General features: G+C 43.5%; 1 protein-coding gene and 1 long non-coding RNA gene across 4 annotated transcripts in view; one reads left to right on the top strand and one right to left on the bottom strand.

The window, feature by feature from the left end:
- The window catches only part of LOC123343894 (CREB binding protein), a 187,994-nt gene that overhangs the window by 48,323 nt on the left and 119,503 nt on the right, over window positions 1–20,168 (bottom strand). Inside the window, exons 10-16 of one of the 3 annotated variants that reach the window (XM_044979412.1) lie at window positions 19,482–19,674; window positions 19,218–19,271; window positions 16,656–16,780; window positions 15,585–15,773; window positions 13,914–14,333; window positions 13,045–13,224; window positions 12,613–12,799 (exon numbers count right to left, since the gene is read on the bottom strand). In XM_044979412.1, coding sequence (XP_044835347.1) covers window positions 12,613–12,799; window positions 13,045–13,224; window positions 13,914–14,333; window positions 15,585–15,773; window positions 16,656–16,780; window positions 19,218–19,271; window positions 19,482–19,674 — 1,348 coding nt within the window. The remainder of the gene's footprint in view (window positions 1–12,612; window positions 12,800–13,044; window positions 13,225–13,913; window positions 14,334–15,584; window positions 15,774–16,655; window positions 16,781–19,217; window positions 19,272–19,481; window positions 19,675–20,168) is intronic. The other 2 variants (XM_044979413.1, XM_044979414.1) reach the window with 2 other exon arrangements.
- On the top strand, window positions 2,418–5,982 carry LOC123343895. Its single transcript, XR_006572397.1, has 3 exons — window positions 2,418–3,255; window positions 3,514–3,596; window positions 5,893–5,982. It is a non-coding gene; the product is annotated as an uncharacterized LOC123343895 (long non-coding RNA).

Here is a 20,168-nt window from a genome sequence, read left to right as displayed (position 1 = left end):
TCAGCCTCTTAAGGTATGAAAAATAAGGCGAAGAATGCTTGTGGGCAGGGGATTTCTTCTTTTCTTCCTATGCTGTTCAGATTCCTCCAGAGGTGAAAATTCCTTTTATACGGTTTTCCTCTTTGAGAAACAATGCTCTGGATTTTCCTTTTCAGGAAAGAAGTCCTGTGAATATGGGAAAGATGAACAGAAGCTAGCATCAAACCACCACATATCCCATTTTGTCTTGGTGTGTGATGGCTGAAAGAAACATAACCTTCTGCCCTCCTTCAAATACATCATGGAAGGGAACCTTTTTTTTTTTCCCCCCTGTCCCCCTCTCTCCACCCCCTTCCTTCACAAAGCAATGACAGTTTGGAATGTTTATTAATTCAAGACTGCTTGATCTCTCTCCCTGGAATCCTCCTAGGTAGACTTGAAGGAGCACTTCTTTTCAGCTGTTCAGAAGCGTCCCAGCTAAACTGGTTTCTTTCCCCCATCCAACAGGATCCTCTACTGAAAAGATTACAAGTAAATAGAGAACCAAAAGTATTGTCTTCAGTAATTTCAAAGATGCTGCTCTAATCTTCTCTAAGGGCTGGTCTACACGGGGGGGGGGGGGGGGGAGAGATGGTGTTGGGGGTTGGGTTGGGTTGTTCAAACTAAGATACGCAACTTCAGCTACCCTATTTGCGTAGCTAAAGTCGAAGTATCTTAGTTCAACTTACCTGGCCGTCCTCACGGTGGCGAGTCGACCGCTGTGGTGCCCCTGTAGACTGCGCTTACTCCTCCTGCCGAGGTGGAGTACGGGCAACGATTAGCGGATGGATTTATCGCGTCCAGACAAGATGCGATAAATCAATCCCCGATACATTGAACCCTTACATGTACCCTAAGAGTTTTCCCCTGAATGACTTCAACCAGGACTCCCTCTAAAACAATTTACAGTATAATGTTGGTACTTAACAGATAATTGATGATGATACAGGCAAACCTCATTTTTAGAGAAAGTGGATATGGGAGAGGTTGCCCTCATTTGTAATGCAGGCTTTGTGAAGAGCCTGCAAAATAACTTTTGGTCATTTTATAACGAGAGCTGTTTTCAGTCACTCCTAACCTTCCTTAAGTCCCACTACTTGGGCTGAAATTTTCCATGCTTGGTCTCTGACCAAAGATAGACTTTGGTATCTGAGCAGAGCTTCAAAAGACAAGGAGAATGAAGCTCCTTTTCAAATGTGTGTTGTTTTTTTTTAAAATAGAAATTTCATAAAAGCAGTTACATTAAGGGAGCATTACAGTTGCATGCTTCAGAATTTAACCAGTAAATACCTTATTTTTCTATAATTATAGGTCTTGTGGTACCGTGTATCAGCATGCATTCTAACCAATCCATGAAAGTAATTTTAAGTGAAAAGTACACAATAAGCCACATCTTAATGTTAATGCATAACCATTAACAGAGTAATAGTCAAAATGTACTGGCATATATAAATCACTTACATTTCCAGTTAAGGTAAGCTTTGCTGCTGTTTGAAAAGAAATTGTATAATACGTGGCTAGGACTAAGTTATTAAAATACTTGGTCAGAGAGAAGACATTACAGAATTTGTCAATAAAGATATTCTAGACCATTCTGACAATGAAATTTGTGTTACTACATCATGTAATAGTTTTTGTAAGATTTTAGGGAAAAAGTTTATATGTTGTGATTGAGAAATAATGTTACACTGAAATTATAGACGATATTATAATGCATATACATGATGGACAGTGGGAAGGTTTTGCTTACAATCTCAACTTTGGTATTTTTTCAGAGTGCTTTGCTTAACCTTCATTTTGTATTTATATGGAATTACATCAAGCATCCAAGAAGCATGGAAGAGTAAAATACAATTAAGTGCATATAACAAAATGTTATACAGTATCTTACCAACCCATCTGTTCTGTCACCAGTTTACTTACTTATTTTTTATTAACAATACAAACAGTAAATCAAGTGACAATATTGTAGCTGCAACCAGTGAAGCTTCTTTAATTGGGTACAGAAGTTTCTGTTGAGACTCCTTCTTTCCTTCCTTCCCTTATAATCCGATTACTAAAGCATTCTCTACAGTAACTTTGAATGCAGCAATTATGTACCAGAAGTCCCAGTAATAAATATTACCATTAGTAGCTAGCATTTGGCAATATATAACTATGAATTGTAGCATGAGTGTCTAACTACTGGTAATGAGCGATTAAGGTTCATAATGTTGCTTTAATAACAAATATTTGAAAAGGTTCATGACTGCAGTGTGCAGAATAATCCACTTATGCTGCTCATCCAGGTATACTAATCAAATTACACATGTACAGACTAATCTGAGTGGATTACACAGTAATTTGCCTGAGTGATGGGAGATAATTCTCTCTCATAATTAAGTTCATTACTACTACAGTGGGCTTTTCCTTCTTGTCATCCTGCCTTCAGTCCATAGAAGATAAATATCAATCACTGAGGGCTTAACTGGGCCACTCTTGAAACCCTGACAGTTCTGTTTGGCCTCCATGGAGGATCACACATACTCTGAATTAGCTTCCCTACTTCCACAAAGCCATGAGGTTCTCTCTTCAAAACAGGCTTAAAACTTTCACATTTAACTTTCATTGCTGCTTTTTTTAGCATAATTAGGAGGTGTTTTTTCTGGCTTGAGGGATGGGTTTTTCTACACCAGAGCCTGCAACAGTGTTCACGTAAAGAAGTGGACAACAAACCACTGAAGAAGAATCATGGTAGTAAGTACCCGTTACTTACCTGTAACTGGAGGTTCTTCAAGATGAGTGGTCCCTATCTATATTCCACGGAGGGTAACATGTATGCTCCACATGTCCGGAGCTGGAGATTTTGAAAGCAGTAGTGTCTGTTGGTCCGTGAGTGCACCCTTGCTCCAACTCATGGTTTTGTCCGAGGCAGCGATAAAGGGCATGGCGGACCAACATGCCCTCAGTTCCTTCACCACCACAATTCAAAAGAGATCCACAGCATAGGGGAAGGAGGGTGGGATTGGAATACAAATAGGAACCATTCATCTCAAAGAACCTGCAGGTTAGTAAGTAACCACCTCTTCTTTTCTGAGTGATAGTCCATACTGTATTCCATTGAGGGTGATTAACAAGCAGTACCTAGTCATGAGGAGGAGTGCGTGAGGAGATAACAGAACCGATGACTGGACAACAGCTCTGTGGAATGAGGCATTCATTGCAGAATCTCGTTTCAAGGCGTAATGTGAAGCAAAAGTATGTACCGAACTCCAGGTGGCTGCCCTACGTATGTCCATAAGCAGCGAATCTTGAAACACGGATATAATTGATGCTTACGCTCTTGTGGAGTGGGCTCATACCAAGGGGTGGAGACAGTCCCAATAACCAACAGCAGAGCATAATGCACCCTGAAACCCACTTAATCCTTTGAGTGGATATCACCTATCCCTTAATCCTTTCTGTTATAATAATAAATAGTCAAGGGGACTTCCTGAATGATCTCCTTCTCTGTAGGTAGAAGGCCAAGGCCCTGCAGACGTTGAGGGAGTGAAGGCACATTCCTCTGCCAAGGCGCAAGGCTTCGGGAAGAAAAGCAGGTAAGTGTTACCGGCTGATTAAGATAAAAACTGAATATGACCTTTGGCAGAATCTTGAGATGCATACGCAAAGAAACCTTGTTCTATAGAACGTGGTAAAATGGGGGTCCACCATTATGGCCCCCAGTTCGCCTACCCTTCTAACAAAAGTAATAGCAACCAGGAAGGTGACCTACATGGAAAGGAGAGACAGGGCCATGAGGCTGAAGGTTCAAAGGGCGAATTCATTAAGGTCAAAAGGATGAGGTTGAGATCCCACTGTGGGGGCGATACACTGAATGGGTGGATAGGTCTAAAAGAGTCCCTTCCAAAACCCGCTAGTCAATGGATGCATAAACACAGAGTGTCCTTCCATGGGGGGTGGAAAGCACTAATAGTTGCCATCTGCACTTTGATTGAATTAAGAGCAAGGATGCCTTCAGGGACAGAAGGTAGTACAAAATAAGGGGAATATTCACATTCTCAAGGGCTTGACCCTTCTATTGGGCCAGGAAGTGAAATGTTTCCACTTAGCTTGATAGGAATGCCTCGTGGACTCTTACCTGCTACTTGAGAGGATGTCTTGTACTGCCAACGAACATTCCCACTCTAGCAAAGATGCCTATCCAATAACCAAACTCTGATGTGAAATGTCTGTGGATTACAATGTCTGATCTTGCTGCTGTATTGCGTGAGCAGTTCCAGGAATGCTGGCAGTGGAAGTGGGGGAAACACACTGACACGCAGAGAAGGAGGGGAAACCAGTACTGGCAAAGCCAAAATGGGGTGATTAGAATAACTGTGGCCCTCTCCCACCTGATCTTATGGAGGACACGCGCCAGTAGCGGTAGCAGGGGAAAAGTGTAGTCGGTCTGGTCCGACCAGCAGATGATATGGGGATCTCCTTGGGAATGGGCACAGAGGCCTCCTCTGGAGCAATACTGGATGCATTTGTTATTGATATGGGAGGCAGAGGCCTGTGGTTGGAGTCCTTCATCGGGTTAAAAGATCACTGACTGTGGCGTCGTGGAGTTCCCATTCAGGGTCAGCCATGAATTGCCTGCTCAGAGTCTACAATCACGTTCTGAGTCCCCAGAAGATAGGCCGCTGACAACAGGATTTTGTGGGCGATGCTTCAATCCCACAGACTAATCGTTTCTGCACAAAGCGCTGGCCACCGCATGCCCCTTTGTTTGTTGGATGTAATAAAAACAGTTAATAGAATCATAGAATCTCAGGGTTGGAAGGGACCTCAGGAGGTCATCTAGTCCAACCCCCTGCTCAAAGCAGGACCAAACCCAACTAAATCATCCCAGCCAGGGCTTTGTCAAGCCTGACCTTAAAAACCTCTAAGGAAGGAGATTCCACTACCTCCCTAGGTAACCCATTCCAGTTCTTCACCACCCTACTAGTGAAAAAGTTTTTCCTAATGTCCAACCTAAACCTCCCCCTCTGCAACTTGAGACCATTACTCCTTGTTCTGTCATCTTCTACCACTGAGAACAGTCTAGATCCATCCTCTTTGGAACCCCCTTTCAGGTAGTTGAAAGCAGCTATCAAATCCCCCCTCATTCTTCTCTTCTGCAGACTAAACAATCCCAGTTCCCTCAGCCTCTCCTCATAAGTCATGTGCTCCAGCCCCCTAATCATTTTTGTTGCCCTCCGCTGGACTCTCTCCAATTTATCCACATCTTTCTTGTAGTGTGGGGCCCAAAACTGGACAACTGTGGTGTTGTCTAACATGATGAGTATGTGACAGGACAGAATGAATGGTAGAAACGCGCGACATGTCCTCTGCACCGCCCGAAGCTCCAGAATGTTGATGTGCAACTGGGATTCCTGAGTGGAAGTCCCCTGTGTCATATACTCGCCCATGTGGGCACCCCAGCTGGTGAATGACATATCCATGATGATCGTCATGCTTGGAGGAGAATGGGAGGAAGGATATCCTAGTGCTTACCTGACCCAGGTCCATCCACCAGTGGAGGGAGGAAAGAAGTTTGGGTGGGACTGTTAAGATGAAGTCCATGGTATGGCGCGTGGGAGAATAGGCCCTTTGGAGATACAGCTGCAGGCAGCAAAAGCAAAGATGAGCAAAAGTGGTAATATATGGACAGGCTGCCACGTGAGGGAAAGGAAAGTTCTGAATGGAACAGGATGGCTGGCAATCACTTTAGGAATCAGCTCTTGAATTACCTGGAACCTGTCCACCAGTAGGTAGGTTCGTGCTGAGACTGCATTGATGCATGTCCCAATGAATTCTAGGGACTGTGTGGGATCCAAAGTCAATTTTTCTCTGTTTATGCTCACCCCTCAGGGAGGAGAGGAGTAGGAGCAGCATGGAGATCAAGGCTTGAGCCTCCCCTTTGGATCGCGTTGCTAGCAGCCAGTCATCAAGATATGGGAATATAAGAACTCCCTGATACCAGAGGTGGGCCGTCACCACAGAGAAAACTTTGGTGAATACTCAGGGAGCAGTAGTGAGTTCGAATGGTAAAATCCTGAATTGGAAATGTCAAGGATTCTTGAATCTCAAGCACCTTCTGTGGGTAGGATGGAGGTATATGTGAAAATAGGCTTCCTGTACAGTGAGAGTCAGAGACCACATGCCTCTTTCCAGTGAAGGTACGATGGTCTCTAAAGGTGACCATACAAAACTTTGGCTTGCGTATGAAGTAACTGAGATGGAGGTATACGTTTGGTACCATCCACCCTTTTTTCTGGGTACTAGAAAATAGGCGGAATAAAACCCTGTGCCCTGATAGGTTGTAGGAACAGGTTCTATTGCTCCCTTTGCAGTACAGTGGCCATTGTGCATGAAGAGATATATGCCACATCCACCACGGCCTGGAGCATTGTCCTTGAGACCAGTTTGCCTTTCTCCAAGATAGTCAGGAAGGAGGCACAATGCTGTTGGGGGAAGCTTGTCTGCAAAGTCTGCCAACAAGCCATAAGTAAGCAAGTCATATTTAGCTAATAGTGCCAGGTAGTTAGAAATCCAAAACTGGAAGGCCAGCCAAGAAAAAACCTTGTGACCCAGAATGTCCAGTCACTTACCCGCTTCATCTGCTGGGGTGGAGTATAGGTGTTGCTGCCTGACCCACTTCGTCACTGCCTGTATCACGAGGGAATTAGATGCGTGTGTGGGGAAAACAAACGTAGACTCCTTCGCCAGTACATAGTACCTCTTCTCTTCCCCCTTTGGGGTGGGTGCGCAAATGGTCAGAGTGCGTCAAACAGTTCAGGCCAGCTGAAGAATGGCATCGTTCATTACTAGGGCCACTCTGATCGGTAGCAAGGCATGCAAGATGTCAAGAAGCTAATGATGTTTGTCCTGCACTTCCTCCAGTGGAACATGGTGAGCACCAGCCACTCTGCGTAACAGTTCTTGGAATTGATGGTAATCATCCGGAGGCGATAAGAGAGCTGATGACACGGAGCCAGGCTAAGCAATTCAGCCTCCAACGCTGGTTCTGAACACCTACTCGATGACTATCAAAGAGGGGAGATAGGGCACTCCTCTCATGCTGAATAGGAAGGCTCTGAAGGTGTATACCTTTGCAGGCCAGGACGCCCAGGAGGGCCCAAAGGAGGATCCTTCATTTGCTGTGGTGGGTCCCGAGGAGCAGGGTACTTTGCTATGGAAAGGGATGGTACTGTCACTGAGTCGTCAGAGCCTTTGGACAGTTGTATCAACAGTATGGGAGGGGTGGACCTGTGCTACGTCTGAGCCTCTGATTCCAAGAAGTCAGAGTCTGGTTCTAATGGCGGCACCACAGGAACCACATGAGCTGGAAAAGAGCAGGCAGGAACATTAGCTGAAGGAGGTAAGTCCAAGGTGGGAGAGCACACACACCCAGGAGGTGACTGGAGTGCAAGCTGTGGAGACCTCACCTTTTCCAGAGCAAAGAGTTCACGAGGCTCGGGCACAGTCTCAAACCTGCCTGGTTTCAATGGCATGTGCTCTACAGTCTGAACGAGAGCTGGCGCCGGAATGGAGGACTGCCTCAGAACCGAAGGTTCCCTTGTCTTTGGCGGTGCAGAACTGGAAGGTGTATCTCGCTCAGTGGACAGAACCAGCAGATCCTGTGGTCTATGCGGCTTCTTGTCGTGCTTGTGCACTGGAATGCGCAGTTTCTCCATGGCTGGAACTCGTGGAAGGTGCAACGTCCTTCTTCGGCCTAGAGGAAGACTTACTGCCATGCTTATGCGCATGCTTCCTTGCCTCACGACTAGGCCCTAGCATGGGGTCTATAGCAGTGGTACCAGGGGAACTGGACTGGGTCTCTGTGGTAGAAGGCACACACCTGGATTGCTCAGGCCGATGTGTGGGGGGTGGGAGAGTGTTCCCAGCCTGGATCCAACTGCGGCCTCATGGTGACCACCATGAGGTGCTTCTTGAGGCAGAGAGCCCAATCTTCCCAGGTACAGCTTGGGAAGGAGAGGCAGATACTGCACCAGGATGAAATGTGGGCTTCTCCCAAGCAGTAAAGGCAGCGCTCGTGCTCATTGCTGACTGAGAATGAGTGAGGGCACGAGATGCAGATCTTGAACCCCGACATCTTCGGCATAATTCAGTACCCAAGTGCTGGAGGTGTGGGGGGTGGGTGGTCAAGGGAGAGAGGCAAGAAACGGCAAAAAATGGAGTCCCTGAAATTCCTTAATCCTAAAATTTACAGTAAAAAAAAACAATAAAAACTAACTATATACAAGAATAAAACAATCTTTTTTCTGTGATTTAAAAAAAAATATCACAAGAGAAAAGAGAACAGCAGAAGCTCCGACTCAAACCATGTGGCGGTAAGAAGGAACTAAGGGCACAGTTGGTTTGCCCCACCCATTACTGCCTTGGATGAAACCATGAGGCAGAGCAAAAGCACATGTACAGACTAATGGACACTACTACTTTGAAAATCTCTGGCTCCAGATGCATGGCACATGTGTATAACCCTCAGTGGAATACAACAGGGACCATCACTCAAAAAAGCTTCCTTATTTTATTTCTTAGCCCTGGACTACACTATGGGGTTAGGTCGAATTTAGCCGCATTAGGTCGATTTAAAAATGACTGCATCCACAGAACCAACCCCGTTCCGTCGACCTAAAGGGCTCTTAAAATCAACTTCTGTACTCCTCCCCGACAAGGGGAGTAGCACTAAAATCGACCTTGCTAGGTCGAATTTGGGGTAGTGCAGACGGAAATAGACAGTACTGGTCTCCGGGAGCTATCCCAGAGTGCTCCACTATGACCGCTCTGGACAGCACTTTGAACTCCCATGCACTAGCCAGGTACACAGGAAAAGCCCATGGAACTTTTGAATTTCATTTCCTGTTTGGTCAACGTGGCGAACTCAGCAGCACAGGTGACCATGCAGTCCCCCCAGAATCATAGAGCGTAGAAACATCTCTGTCCCTGACGTTATCGCAGATTAGAAGGCAGAAAAAAAACCACACTCACGATGACATGTTTTCTGAGCTCATGCAGTCCTCCCACACAGATATGGCACAGCTTAATGCATGGAGGCATTCAGTGGCAGAGGCCAGGAAAGAATTAAGTGAGCGTGAAGAGTGGAGGCAGGACGCAATGCTGAGGCTAATAGGGGAGCAAACGTACATGATGAAGCACCTGTTGGAGCTCCAGGAAAGCCAACAAGAGCACAGATCCCTGCTGCATCCACTGTATCGCCTACCCTCCTCCCTATGTTCCATAACCTCCTCACCCAGATGCCCAAGAATGCATGCAGGGGAAGGGGGAAAGGCAGGGGAGGAGAGAGGTGGCTTTGGGCACCCAGCCACTCCACTGCAGAGGATGGCCCAAGCAACAGAAGGCTGTCATTCAAACAGTTTGATTTTTTGTGTGGCCACAATAAGGAATGTGCCCTTCCCTCCTACCCCACCCCACCCAGGCTACCTTGTCCGTCATCTCATTTTTTTTTTAAATTAATAAAGAAAGAATGCATGGTTTCAAAACAATAGTTACTTTATTTCGAAGGGGGGAGGGTGGTTGGCTTACAGGGGATTAAAATCAACAAAGGGGGCAGGTTTGCATCAAGGAGAAACAAATACAACTGTCACACCAAAGCCTGGCCAGTCATGAAACTGGTTTTCAAAGCCTCTCTGATGTGCAGCGTGCCTTGCTGTGCTCTTCTAATTGCCCTGGTGTCTGGCTGCTCAAAATCGGACATCAGACAACAGTGCCAGCGAGCTTTTAAACGTCCAAAGGCACATTCTACCACCATTCTGCACTTGCTCAGCCTATAGTTGAGCTGCTCCTTACTACTGTCCAGGCTTCATGAGCCATGGGAGCAAGGGGTAGGCTGGGGTAGGTGTGAACATGTGGTGCTGCCGGCTGGGAGAACAGCCTGAGGCAGAAGCCTCCAGCTCGCATGATATTCCAGGCAGGACTGAATCTCCATGAGACAAAACTTAAAGAAGAGAATGACCTGGAGTCTCTGGCTCCCATTCGGTGCTCTAAGAGGAGGATGGCCATGTCTGTCCAGGCGCCCGATTGACCTCACTTAGGAGGAGACCTCCCCAGAGCAGCAGTACCACGTTTGCCAGCAGCACCCAGGAGGACCAGAATGGATCCCCCGAGTTCATCGCTGGGGAGCAGGAGAACAGAGTTGCAGGGGAAGTGGTGGAATGCCAGGATGGGAAAGATTTTGGAATTGGGGAGCTGGTGTGAGGGAAGATCCAGGGCTTCTCCTGGTGGCCTGCAATCATCGTCTCCTACAGAGTCACGTCCAAACGTCAGGCAATCTCCGGAATGCACTGGGTGCAATGGTTTGGGGATGGGAAGTTCTCCGAGGTTTCAGCAGACAAGCTGGTGGCTCTGATGGCTTTTAGGCAGCATTTCAACCACTCCACGTTTAATAAGCTGGTCTCCTATTGACAAGCCATACACCATGCCCTGGAGATTGCTAGGAGCCGGGCAGAGAAGACATTCCCAGAACCCCCGGCCAAGCGGCTAAAGACTAACTTCTGCAACAGCAAGGAGCGGGTGGAGGAGGACCAGAGCAGAGAGCAAATGGTTTCCAAAGTTACAAACAACAACAGGAGCCTTGAAGACAGTTGTTTATCATGTGGGAGAAAAAACCCAGCCACATTCCACCCGCAGTTTGAGGGGGGGCCTTTGACAGACTTGCAGGGATCGATTCCTGGAGCTCTTCTACATGTACGATGAGGACGGGTACCAGTCCTACTGCACCATCTGCTGCCAAGGCAAGGAGCTGCAGCTGTGTAGCAATGACAGCTGCTGTAGGTGCTTCTGTGTCGAATGCTTGGAGGTCCTGGTAGGGCAAGGTACCTCAGCCAAGGCAAAAGAGCAAAAGCCCTGGAGCTGTTACATGTGTCAACCACGGAAGTGCTATGGGGTGTTATAGTGCCTACCGGACTGGAATGTACGGCTGCAAGATTTCTTCACCAGCGACAAAGGACAGGAATATGATGCACCTAAAATCTAAAAAGGCCCGCACATTTCCCAGAGTCACTACCCTTGATAACAGAATGTCCATGATTGCATTGGCTACTTGGATCACAGCATCCCCAACAGTAGACTTGCCCACAACAACAGCGGGGACGGTGAGCTGAGTGGGCTCCATGCTTGCCATGTTATGGTGTCTGCATGGGTAACCCATGAAAAAAGGCGCGAAATGATTGTCTGCCGTTGCTTTCACGGAGGAAGGGGCGACCGATGACATGTACTCCAAACCACCTGCAACAATATTTTTGCCCCATCAGGCATTGGGAGCTTAACCCAGAATTCCAATGGGCAGCGGAGACTGCGGGAACTGTGGGATAGCTACCCACAGTGCACCACTCTGTAAATCGATGCTAGCCACGGTAGTGAGGATGTACTCTGACCTAATGCGCGTAATGGGGACATACGCAATCGACGGTATAAAATCGACTTCTAAAAACAGACTTCTATAAAATCGACCTAATTTTGTAGTGTAGATATACCCTTAGAAATCAAACACCCGATGCATGCAAATACAGGTTTAAAACCAAAAAAAAAAACCCACAAAGCTTTATCTAAGGGGAACAGTAATTCTTAAAATCTGTGATACTACTTTTCCCCTTTGAAATAAAGAGGAAAATATAGCAGATAGGTACAAACAATCTACGTTCAAACTAACCATATCCAAAAACTAATTCTGTAGACTGACTTGATAAGATTGGTGGTCACCATCATGGAAACTTCTGTGGAATAGGCTTTGGGCCAGCATACTTTTAAAGTGATGGCACTCTCAAGGCAGCTGCACTGGGTCTTTTTCCTTTTTAAAGTTTTAGGGCCAGTATACCAGTCTAACTGTAAAAAAATTAAATTTAGGAACTGAGTTCAGTCCCTAATTCTCAGGCCAACAAGGGCTAATGACAATATGGACGCTGCGCACACAGCCTCTGGAGGGAAAGGGGCGTATCCCGAGATTCACCAATAATCCTTCTGGCTAAATCAAGGAGAGGTTATGGAGAGAGCTACTTCCACATTGTCTTCTGGCTGGAGGATGTCACCACAACAAGAGGTCTTGGACAGCAGGGATGAAGTGAAAACAGAACCTGGAAAGAATTCACAGGACTTAGAGGACCTCTGTAGGAAAATGTTCTAAGTGAATTCAGTCCTCATGAAATAGCACTGGCCAAAGTCAGATACATGCATACAACACCTACCTATGTAATCACTCTACAATTCACCTCAGTCCTGAACTGAAACCAATCCCTAACTATCCTGGCTTTGGCCCTTCTGCACAGAGACTGGTTATTGTGAAAAAGCCAAACTGATGTTATCATTGACAGTAATGTTAAGTGGAAATCAGGATGACATCAAAATCTTACTTTTCACTTGTGATCCAAGAAAAGATAAGAGTACTGCTTTTCAAGAGGAAAAAGGCTAGCACATTAACTCACTGTCTCAGCCCCCCATTTGTGGTGTTAGTGCATATGTGCAAACAGAGGGATCTCCTGGTTGGCTTAAAGATTGCAGGAGACAGAAAACCAAAGAAAATTATAGCAAGGACTCCCATTTCTATATACGTACTCTTTTTACGGGGCTGAGATGGTGATGTAGATTGTGAAGTGGTGCCATTAGTGCCACTCTCTTCTTCCTCTTTAGGTTCTACCTTGATATCAAGTTTCTTTTCTTCTACCTCCATTGGCTCCTGTTTTGGCTCTGCCACATCTATTTCTTCTTTCACTTGGCAAGATCCTTGTAAATCCTCCTCCAGCTTAAGAAAGGAAAAGATGAGATGAAACGACACATATAGTCTCAAACTACAAATTCTATCAGTTTGGAATGTCAGTAGCCTGTTATACAATAAAGCATGATACACAGGGCTTCCACCAGAGTGAAAATCAGAGTTTTCCATTAACTAATATTTTCTCTTGTCAGCTTGGCTCACTGATTCACGCTCATCTTATTTTAGCTCCTATATATTATTGCGCTATTTAACTGTGAAGGAATTTCACTTACCTCAGTCTTAGGTTCCACTTGTGTTTCACAAGGCTCTGGCTCAGTTTCTTCATTTTTAACCTCTGGTTTGCTTTCTAGCATTTGTGCATCAGGTCCCAGTTGCTGAGAGTTGATATCGGCACTGGCAACTGAGCTGGGGGTGGGCACCCTGTTATCAATACTAGCTGCTGCCTGGGATAGCTGATGTAAAAAGGTATAAAAATCAGAACATTGAGGAAATATATAGAAATATTAATTTTTCTTGCTAAGAGGAATAGTACAAAATTATACGCAAAAGGATTATCTGAAATAATACCACTCCTAGGTTAGATACTCACTAAAACCAAACTCTGGATACCAGAGCACAGATCTCGAGTTATACAGGGTAAAGTCAGGGAATGAGTTTATCATCTGATGCATTAGCATCTTCTGTTGATAAAGCAACTGTACGGTGAATAGTACACATTGATTACCATGCAGTCTCTTTCTACCCATCTTTAAAAACCGTGTGTGAATTTAATGATCATGAAGGTGAAAGACTAATGATCCTGACTAGAGCCAAACATAGCACAGGCAGATTATGTACAAGCTTCCCACGCACAGCTGTAGAAACATTCTGTAGTATTTTTAATCCTAGTATTTGAAATCACAACTAACATGACTGCTGAGAACATTTGGATGAATGCATTTTGTTTGCATATGGATCAAAATATATAAATAAATACCTATTCTAAAATATATCTTCCACGATAAAACAGAAGCTACTGTTGCTATGGCATAAGGATTCTGCAATCTGTAATTCTATGGCACAGTACTATACAGGGGAAAGTTCATTATTGAATGTTTAGGTTTCTGTTCCATTTGGACCAAATAAACTAGCTGATACTTACTGGAGTGCCAGGAGGTTGTGCCTGCACAGATGTTGGTTGTTGCTGAGATGGTTGTGGGGTTGGCACAGATTGGGGTTGTACTGGAGTCTGAGGTTGTGGTGTAACTTGAGCCTGTGCTGCAGTTTGTCCCGTAGGTGTACTCTGTGTCTGTGTCGCATTTGGAACAGAGCCAGGTGTTGGTGTAGGAGTCTGTCCTGAAGATGAGACTGGTGTGGATGGCTGAGTAGGTGCTGCTGGCTGAGGAGGAGTCATTCCAGGTGGGGTTTGGTGTTGGATAGGTGGCTTGCCAGCTGCATTGGATACAGGAGGTGCAGTCTGATGTAGAGGTGGCTGGGTCGCTGGTGGACATGATAGCTGACCATTCTGTGGTCCTAGCATATTCATGGAGTTTGGAATAGCAGCACTGGGAACCTGTCCCTGCTATAAAAAGAGAGTTCTTAATGTATCCATGCTGCTCCAAAACTGAGTCATATTTACTTGGACATTATAAGAGCATTAAATGCCTTACAAGAGTAGCAGTTTAGATCACCATACATTTTTAATATTTTATTTATTTACAATAAACACAGGGCTGCTATCTCAAATGCACAGGTTCTGACCACATAAAATCACCAATGATTTTCAATAGCTTTTGTTCCTTTTATATTGTTCTACTAGCATAAAGGAGATGGAACCCAGATAGCACTCCCCATAGGCAGCCATTCAAGAGCTAAGTTGTGCCATGGGCTGGGTAGGGGCAAGGATTCAGAGGACACAAAGTGGTTTAAAGCTCCCCACAACCTAGGCTGCACCTGCTGAGCGACATTGGTCAGGAGGGCATCTCAGAACTGTATCCCTTGTGTTTACTATACACAATACACCTGAAAATGTAACTGTTTTTACCCTGACTTGACTATTTTGGATATTCAAAAAGATTGTGGATCCACATTTCAAAGTCCAGCAACATTATAAAATTGAAATAGTACAATATAAATGACATGGTGCATATGCATATGTTTTAAGATTACATATTTTACTAAATGCTGCATCAGACAAACTAGAATGGGTGGAGGGAGAATCAGGGAGATTAGACCGTGCTAATATGCCTTCATCTGATTTCTATTTAAAATCTTCATACAAGTATTTTTAAGTATTTGTATAAATCTAAATAAAACAATCTAAAGAAATATGAATGAATTATAGGTAGTAAAATGTCAAATTGTTAAAATACTTTTATATTACCTTATAAATATCTTTTTGAGGGATACTGTTTTTCTATCCATCATGGAGGATTCAAGACTTTCTCCAGGAGGGCAGATGTTTTTATTTTTTAAAAAGCCACATGCAGAAGTGTTCAGCTACTAAACAAATAATTTGGCTGAACTTCTTAACATGGAAGACAACTGGTGATAGACAACAGTTTCCCATTCAGATGTAACTAATTTAAAAAGTAATTCTAAGAGGGCTGCTTTGATTACATACTTTTTTGCAGTCCATAATTTAAAATAATAGCTACTAATGTCTGCATACAAAGAAAAACAATAGGAGCATATGGATGACTCAAATACAATGGGGTGAACACTGAAAATAGCACAATCATACACCATAAATTAACTTCTGTTGTTGGGGGCTGAGCGTGGCTGCCCATTAAATTAGACTAAGATAATCCATACTTCAGAAAATGAATTCTACCTGTGAAACTCCGGTCTGGGTTGTCGATTGACCCATGCCTACACTGTTCACATTCAGAGCCCCACTTGATGATGGGAACTGATTCTGAGGGAGGAACTGGTTTTGGGTAGGAGCCTGACCCATCATAGTACTGGAATGTGCTCCCATCATGTTTTGTGGCTGAGGCATTCGGGAAGGAGACATTGCCATCTAGTATTTAAAAACAAAAATATCAGTTATTAAATAAATTAGTTGTGTAGAAAGAAATTAATTGGATAGCCATAAAGGAAAAATAAACTAGATAATTAGCCATAAGGTCTGAGAAAAAAAAATACTGACCTCATAAATCAAAGGGAGTTTTGTACACATGTTTGATGTCAGCATTGCCTCACAACATTTAACGAGCTACTCAAAGTGGAAAAAATACTAAAGCTATATTCAGAACGCTAAATTCTATAATTCTGTTCTTTGGGCTAACACAGAAGAGTAATATGTTGGAACTCTTAATTTTCTGAAAAAAATGAAATCAAGGTTTTAAGTGGTACCAGGGATTTATACACTGGATGGCTATAGTACTTCGAAGTACCAAGCTTCTTTCTCCCAGAAAACACCAGTTACTGTTATACCACTGAAATCCTCCTCCCATCTTAAGTATTTATGTTCTATATGTCAAATTTAAACGCTGAAAATAAACAAGAACTGTAGGATAGCAAAGATGAAAGAAATTCCCCTGAAGCTAATTAGTGTGAAATTCAAATGGACTGGGGGGGGGGGGGGGGAAATAGCTCAGTGGTTTGAGCATTGGCCTGCTAAACCTAGAGTTGTGAGTTCAATCTTTGGAGGGGGCCATTTAGGGATCTGGGACAAAAACCTGTCTGGGGATTGGTCCTGCTTTGAGCAGGGGGTTGGACTAGATGACCTCCTGAGGTCCCTTCCAACCCTGACATTCTATGATTCTATGACTAGCAGACACATGAATTTTCCACACTAGGATGAATATGGCTTTTCTCAGAGCATCTTTGTTATAAAAACTAAGGAAATTCTTAAGTGGAATTAAACTATAATAAGAACTTGAGGAAAGCAAATACAAACCGCTGGAACAGAGCTCATGTTGTTCATTTGTACAGGATGGTTCATTGGAGAAGCTGCACGGGGTCCCATGGGTGCCTGTGGCATCTGTACATTCCCTAGGGACATGGGGTTAAACTGATTCATTCCTGCAAAATGCACCCCCAAAACAGCTCATTAGGAAGAAGTCATCAAGCACTTACATTTAGTACAGTCACCAGCCTACAGTATCATAATTCAAATCAGTTATGGTAAAAAGCATTGCTCTCACACACTGTCAGAGAGCAAGTGAGGTGTGTAATTATATGCAATTGATTACAATTCTGCCTCAAGCTGTCAGAAGAGCAACAACCATTCTTCACATTAAAAAAGTCAATATTGTTCCTTACTGCAAAATGGTCACTAACAAAGACATGCTGGACAGGGAGAAAAGTTTAGGGAAAACCAACATTGAAACTTGTCTTAAACAACCACTCAAGGGGCAAACAAATGGAGGTGATGCTCTTTAAAAGCAAAGTAGTACTATACTCAATACTTTTAGGAAAATTTGCAGGAGAGGGGTACATAAGACAGGAGTTGCATAAAAAGGGTTGTCTCTTATTCAGGTTTCACTGTAAGTAATTCTCAAAGTAAGCCATATAAAGGACACACTGAAGGCAAGCACATTGCCCTAAGACAAGTCAAAGTATAAACCAAAACAATACCACAACCAGCAACTACCAAAACAAAGGTAGCAGTTCCCTCTCCCCACCATTCTCCTCCTCAAAAACACACCCCACAAACCATGCATTGGTAACAGGCATACATTTATCATAGGCTCAATAATATTTACAGATATACATGAGCCTGTTCAAAGAACTTTTCTTTTCCTACCCAAAATAAATAAAATGCTAGATGTGTCATTGAACAGAAAGCACCACATCATAGCTCCAAAGGGTTGCGATACAGGTTTCAGCTTACTAGATTCCGTAACAAACATTAATTCATGAAGCAGATAAAACCTGAACTACTACTTAGGAAGATGAAACATCTCAACTTTCAGTACTTTTCAAGAAAAAGCAGCTGGAGCAAGGCTACTGCATTCCTCTAGAATGTGCATGGGATTAACCAATTAATGAGAAAAATTCCCAGTTTACAAGTATTTTCTGGGCTAACAGGATTATCTGCCAAAGAAGAACTGAAAACGAAAATGATTTAGCACATTTCACACTGATAGATAAATTAAGTGAGGGTACTCTGCTGATTCCCTTCCTTTCTCACAGGTGCTAAATTACTCTCAAACCCTATGCAGACATTATCCCTGTTGTGGAGAAACTATTGGACACGTCTTGCTAGCCCTTGAGATACCACTGTGATAAAGCCTGGTAAATTGTGTGATACTGGCAGACCAGATGCCAGCTCATGCCAAGGCCCCTAAGACTCACTGAACACTGACAAATGCACAGCTGGAAACCTGTGTGTTAATATTATTAAAACAGGTATTAGAATTGAATAACATGTTTGTGTTTAGACTGTGGAATGACTATAGGATGCTGCATGTATTAATCCTACTTATATCTGTATCCCACGTTACACGTTAATGTTTATATATTTGCTTTGTTACTGTAAAAGTGTTTGCTAAGACTGTAAATTCCCCACAGTCAGGGGAGAAGCATTAACATGTGTGAAATCCTAGTTTACCACAAGAGGTGTTATCTGCTCCCCAACAAAGGAAGGTCTACACACATCAGATGAGCCGTTGTGGACAAAAAACTGTTGATTGCTTCCCCACACAGCTTGAATACCAGTGGAAGGGAATAAAGATACCTGTTAAGGAGACCCTGCTATCTGGACTCTGAGGGGCAGAGACTCCTAAATATAAAGCAAGAGATCCCCAAGCTGCTAGGCTTGGGTTAGCCCTAAAGGACATAATAGCTTGCTTATTAACGAAGCTTATATTACTTTTTGAATTTAAGATTGTACCTCATTTGTGTGTATGTTTATCTGCTTTAGCCTTATAAATAATTCATTTGTCCTCTTAGTTAATAAACCTTTTTGTTTGTTACAGGACTGGCTGGCTACAAGCTCTGTCTTTGGTTTGAGATTTGAATACAACTTACTTGGGATAAGTGACCGGTCCTTTGGGACTGTGAATAATCTGAATATTGTTGTGATTTTTGGTGTAAAGTGACCATCTATCAAAAAGTCAAGCTTGCCTGGGTGGCAAGATAAAATGGAATGCCTAAAGAGACTATCAATGACTCCATGGTCAGACTGCTACAGTGTGTTAGGAGTTCACAATTGTTACTGGTCTGGTGAAATCTAATTATACAACCAGTTTGGGGTTTTCATCCTGCTTCTTGAAAGTCTGCCCTGAAGTTGACACTCATGGTCGTGAGTCACTCCAGAAAGTATTACACTTTGTTATGGTGAATACGAATAATAAAAGAAGGAAAGGGGAGCGAGTCTCTCTCTCTCTCACACACACACACACGCTTCCCCCTAAAGTTATAAACAATATGAAAGGAAAACACAGAAGAAAAGCAACCTAGAAAAGCTATGTTTTGAATCAACAAAGCAATGTACTGAAGGAAAAAAGTTAAATACCTTGAGAGACCTGCATACGACTCATAGGCACATTTGGCATGGACATAGGCCCGTCTGTAACAGAATCAAAAGAACAGTCAAAGAAAAAAAATTTCTTGTTTTCTTTTAAATTCAGAAATAGTATAAAAGCACAATGACACTTCAGCCAACCTTGACACTGCACAGCAGAAATAGTTAAATTCAATAAACAAAATGTAAAAAACTCTCCCACTCTTCTTCCATCTCCCCTGCCCCATCTCATCTAATCCATATGCAAGTACTTACTGGGAGGTCTCACGGGCTGTGCCTGGCCCATGGCAGCAGCCACCTGTGGGATACCAGGTGGCTGAGCCCCTGGGGTCTGTAAGGCTGGCTGGTTACCCAAGATCCCTTGTTTATGTAAACGAGACCTCCGTTTCTCTTCTAGTTCCTTTTGTATCTTATAGATTTTCTCTGCTAATAAATGATAGTATTCATCCTATGAAGGAGAAAGATAATATTCAGTATTATTACAAAAAAATACAAAAATACACCGTAAAACTAATTCACCTGAATAGTGTATCATTTACATTCTCTTGCAGATAAAGAGCTGCCTATTTGAACAAGAATTACATTTCTTGTCACAAATATTACATGGAGATGAGATTCCTTGTAATTCTTAAGTGGAGAGTAACAGTGAAGCTTTTGGAAAAAAACACAAGGGAAGTTTAGTTTACAGACTGACTGTCCATCTTGTCTGTCTTCCAAAGAATAGGCCTTTGTAAATCATTATGTATAGGTTTTTATGAACAGGACTGTTGTAGGATGCCTGCCACTTTCTGGCAGAGAAAGCAATATGAAGATACAATTTACTTTCCAGTGGGAATTTTTTATCCTTATTTAAAAGTTGGTATTTTCATAACACACCTATCCACAGTCACTAAAGATAAGAGCTGCTCATCTGCAAAGATCTGCAGAAGAAAGGCAGATGTT

The sequence above is a fragment of the Mauremys mutica genome, chromosome 11 (assembly GCF_020497125.1).
Source record: "Mauremys mutica isolate MM-2020 ecotype Southern chromosome 11, ASM2049712v1, whole genome shotgun sequence".
In the NCBI taxonomy this organism is placed as follows: domain Eukaryota; kingdom Metazoa; phylum Chordata; order Testudines; family Geoemydidae; genus Mauremys; species Mauremys mutica.
Note: the sequence above shows the minus strand (reverse complement) of the source record. Positions and strands in the feature narration are given on the sequence as shown.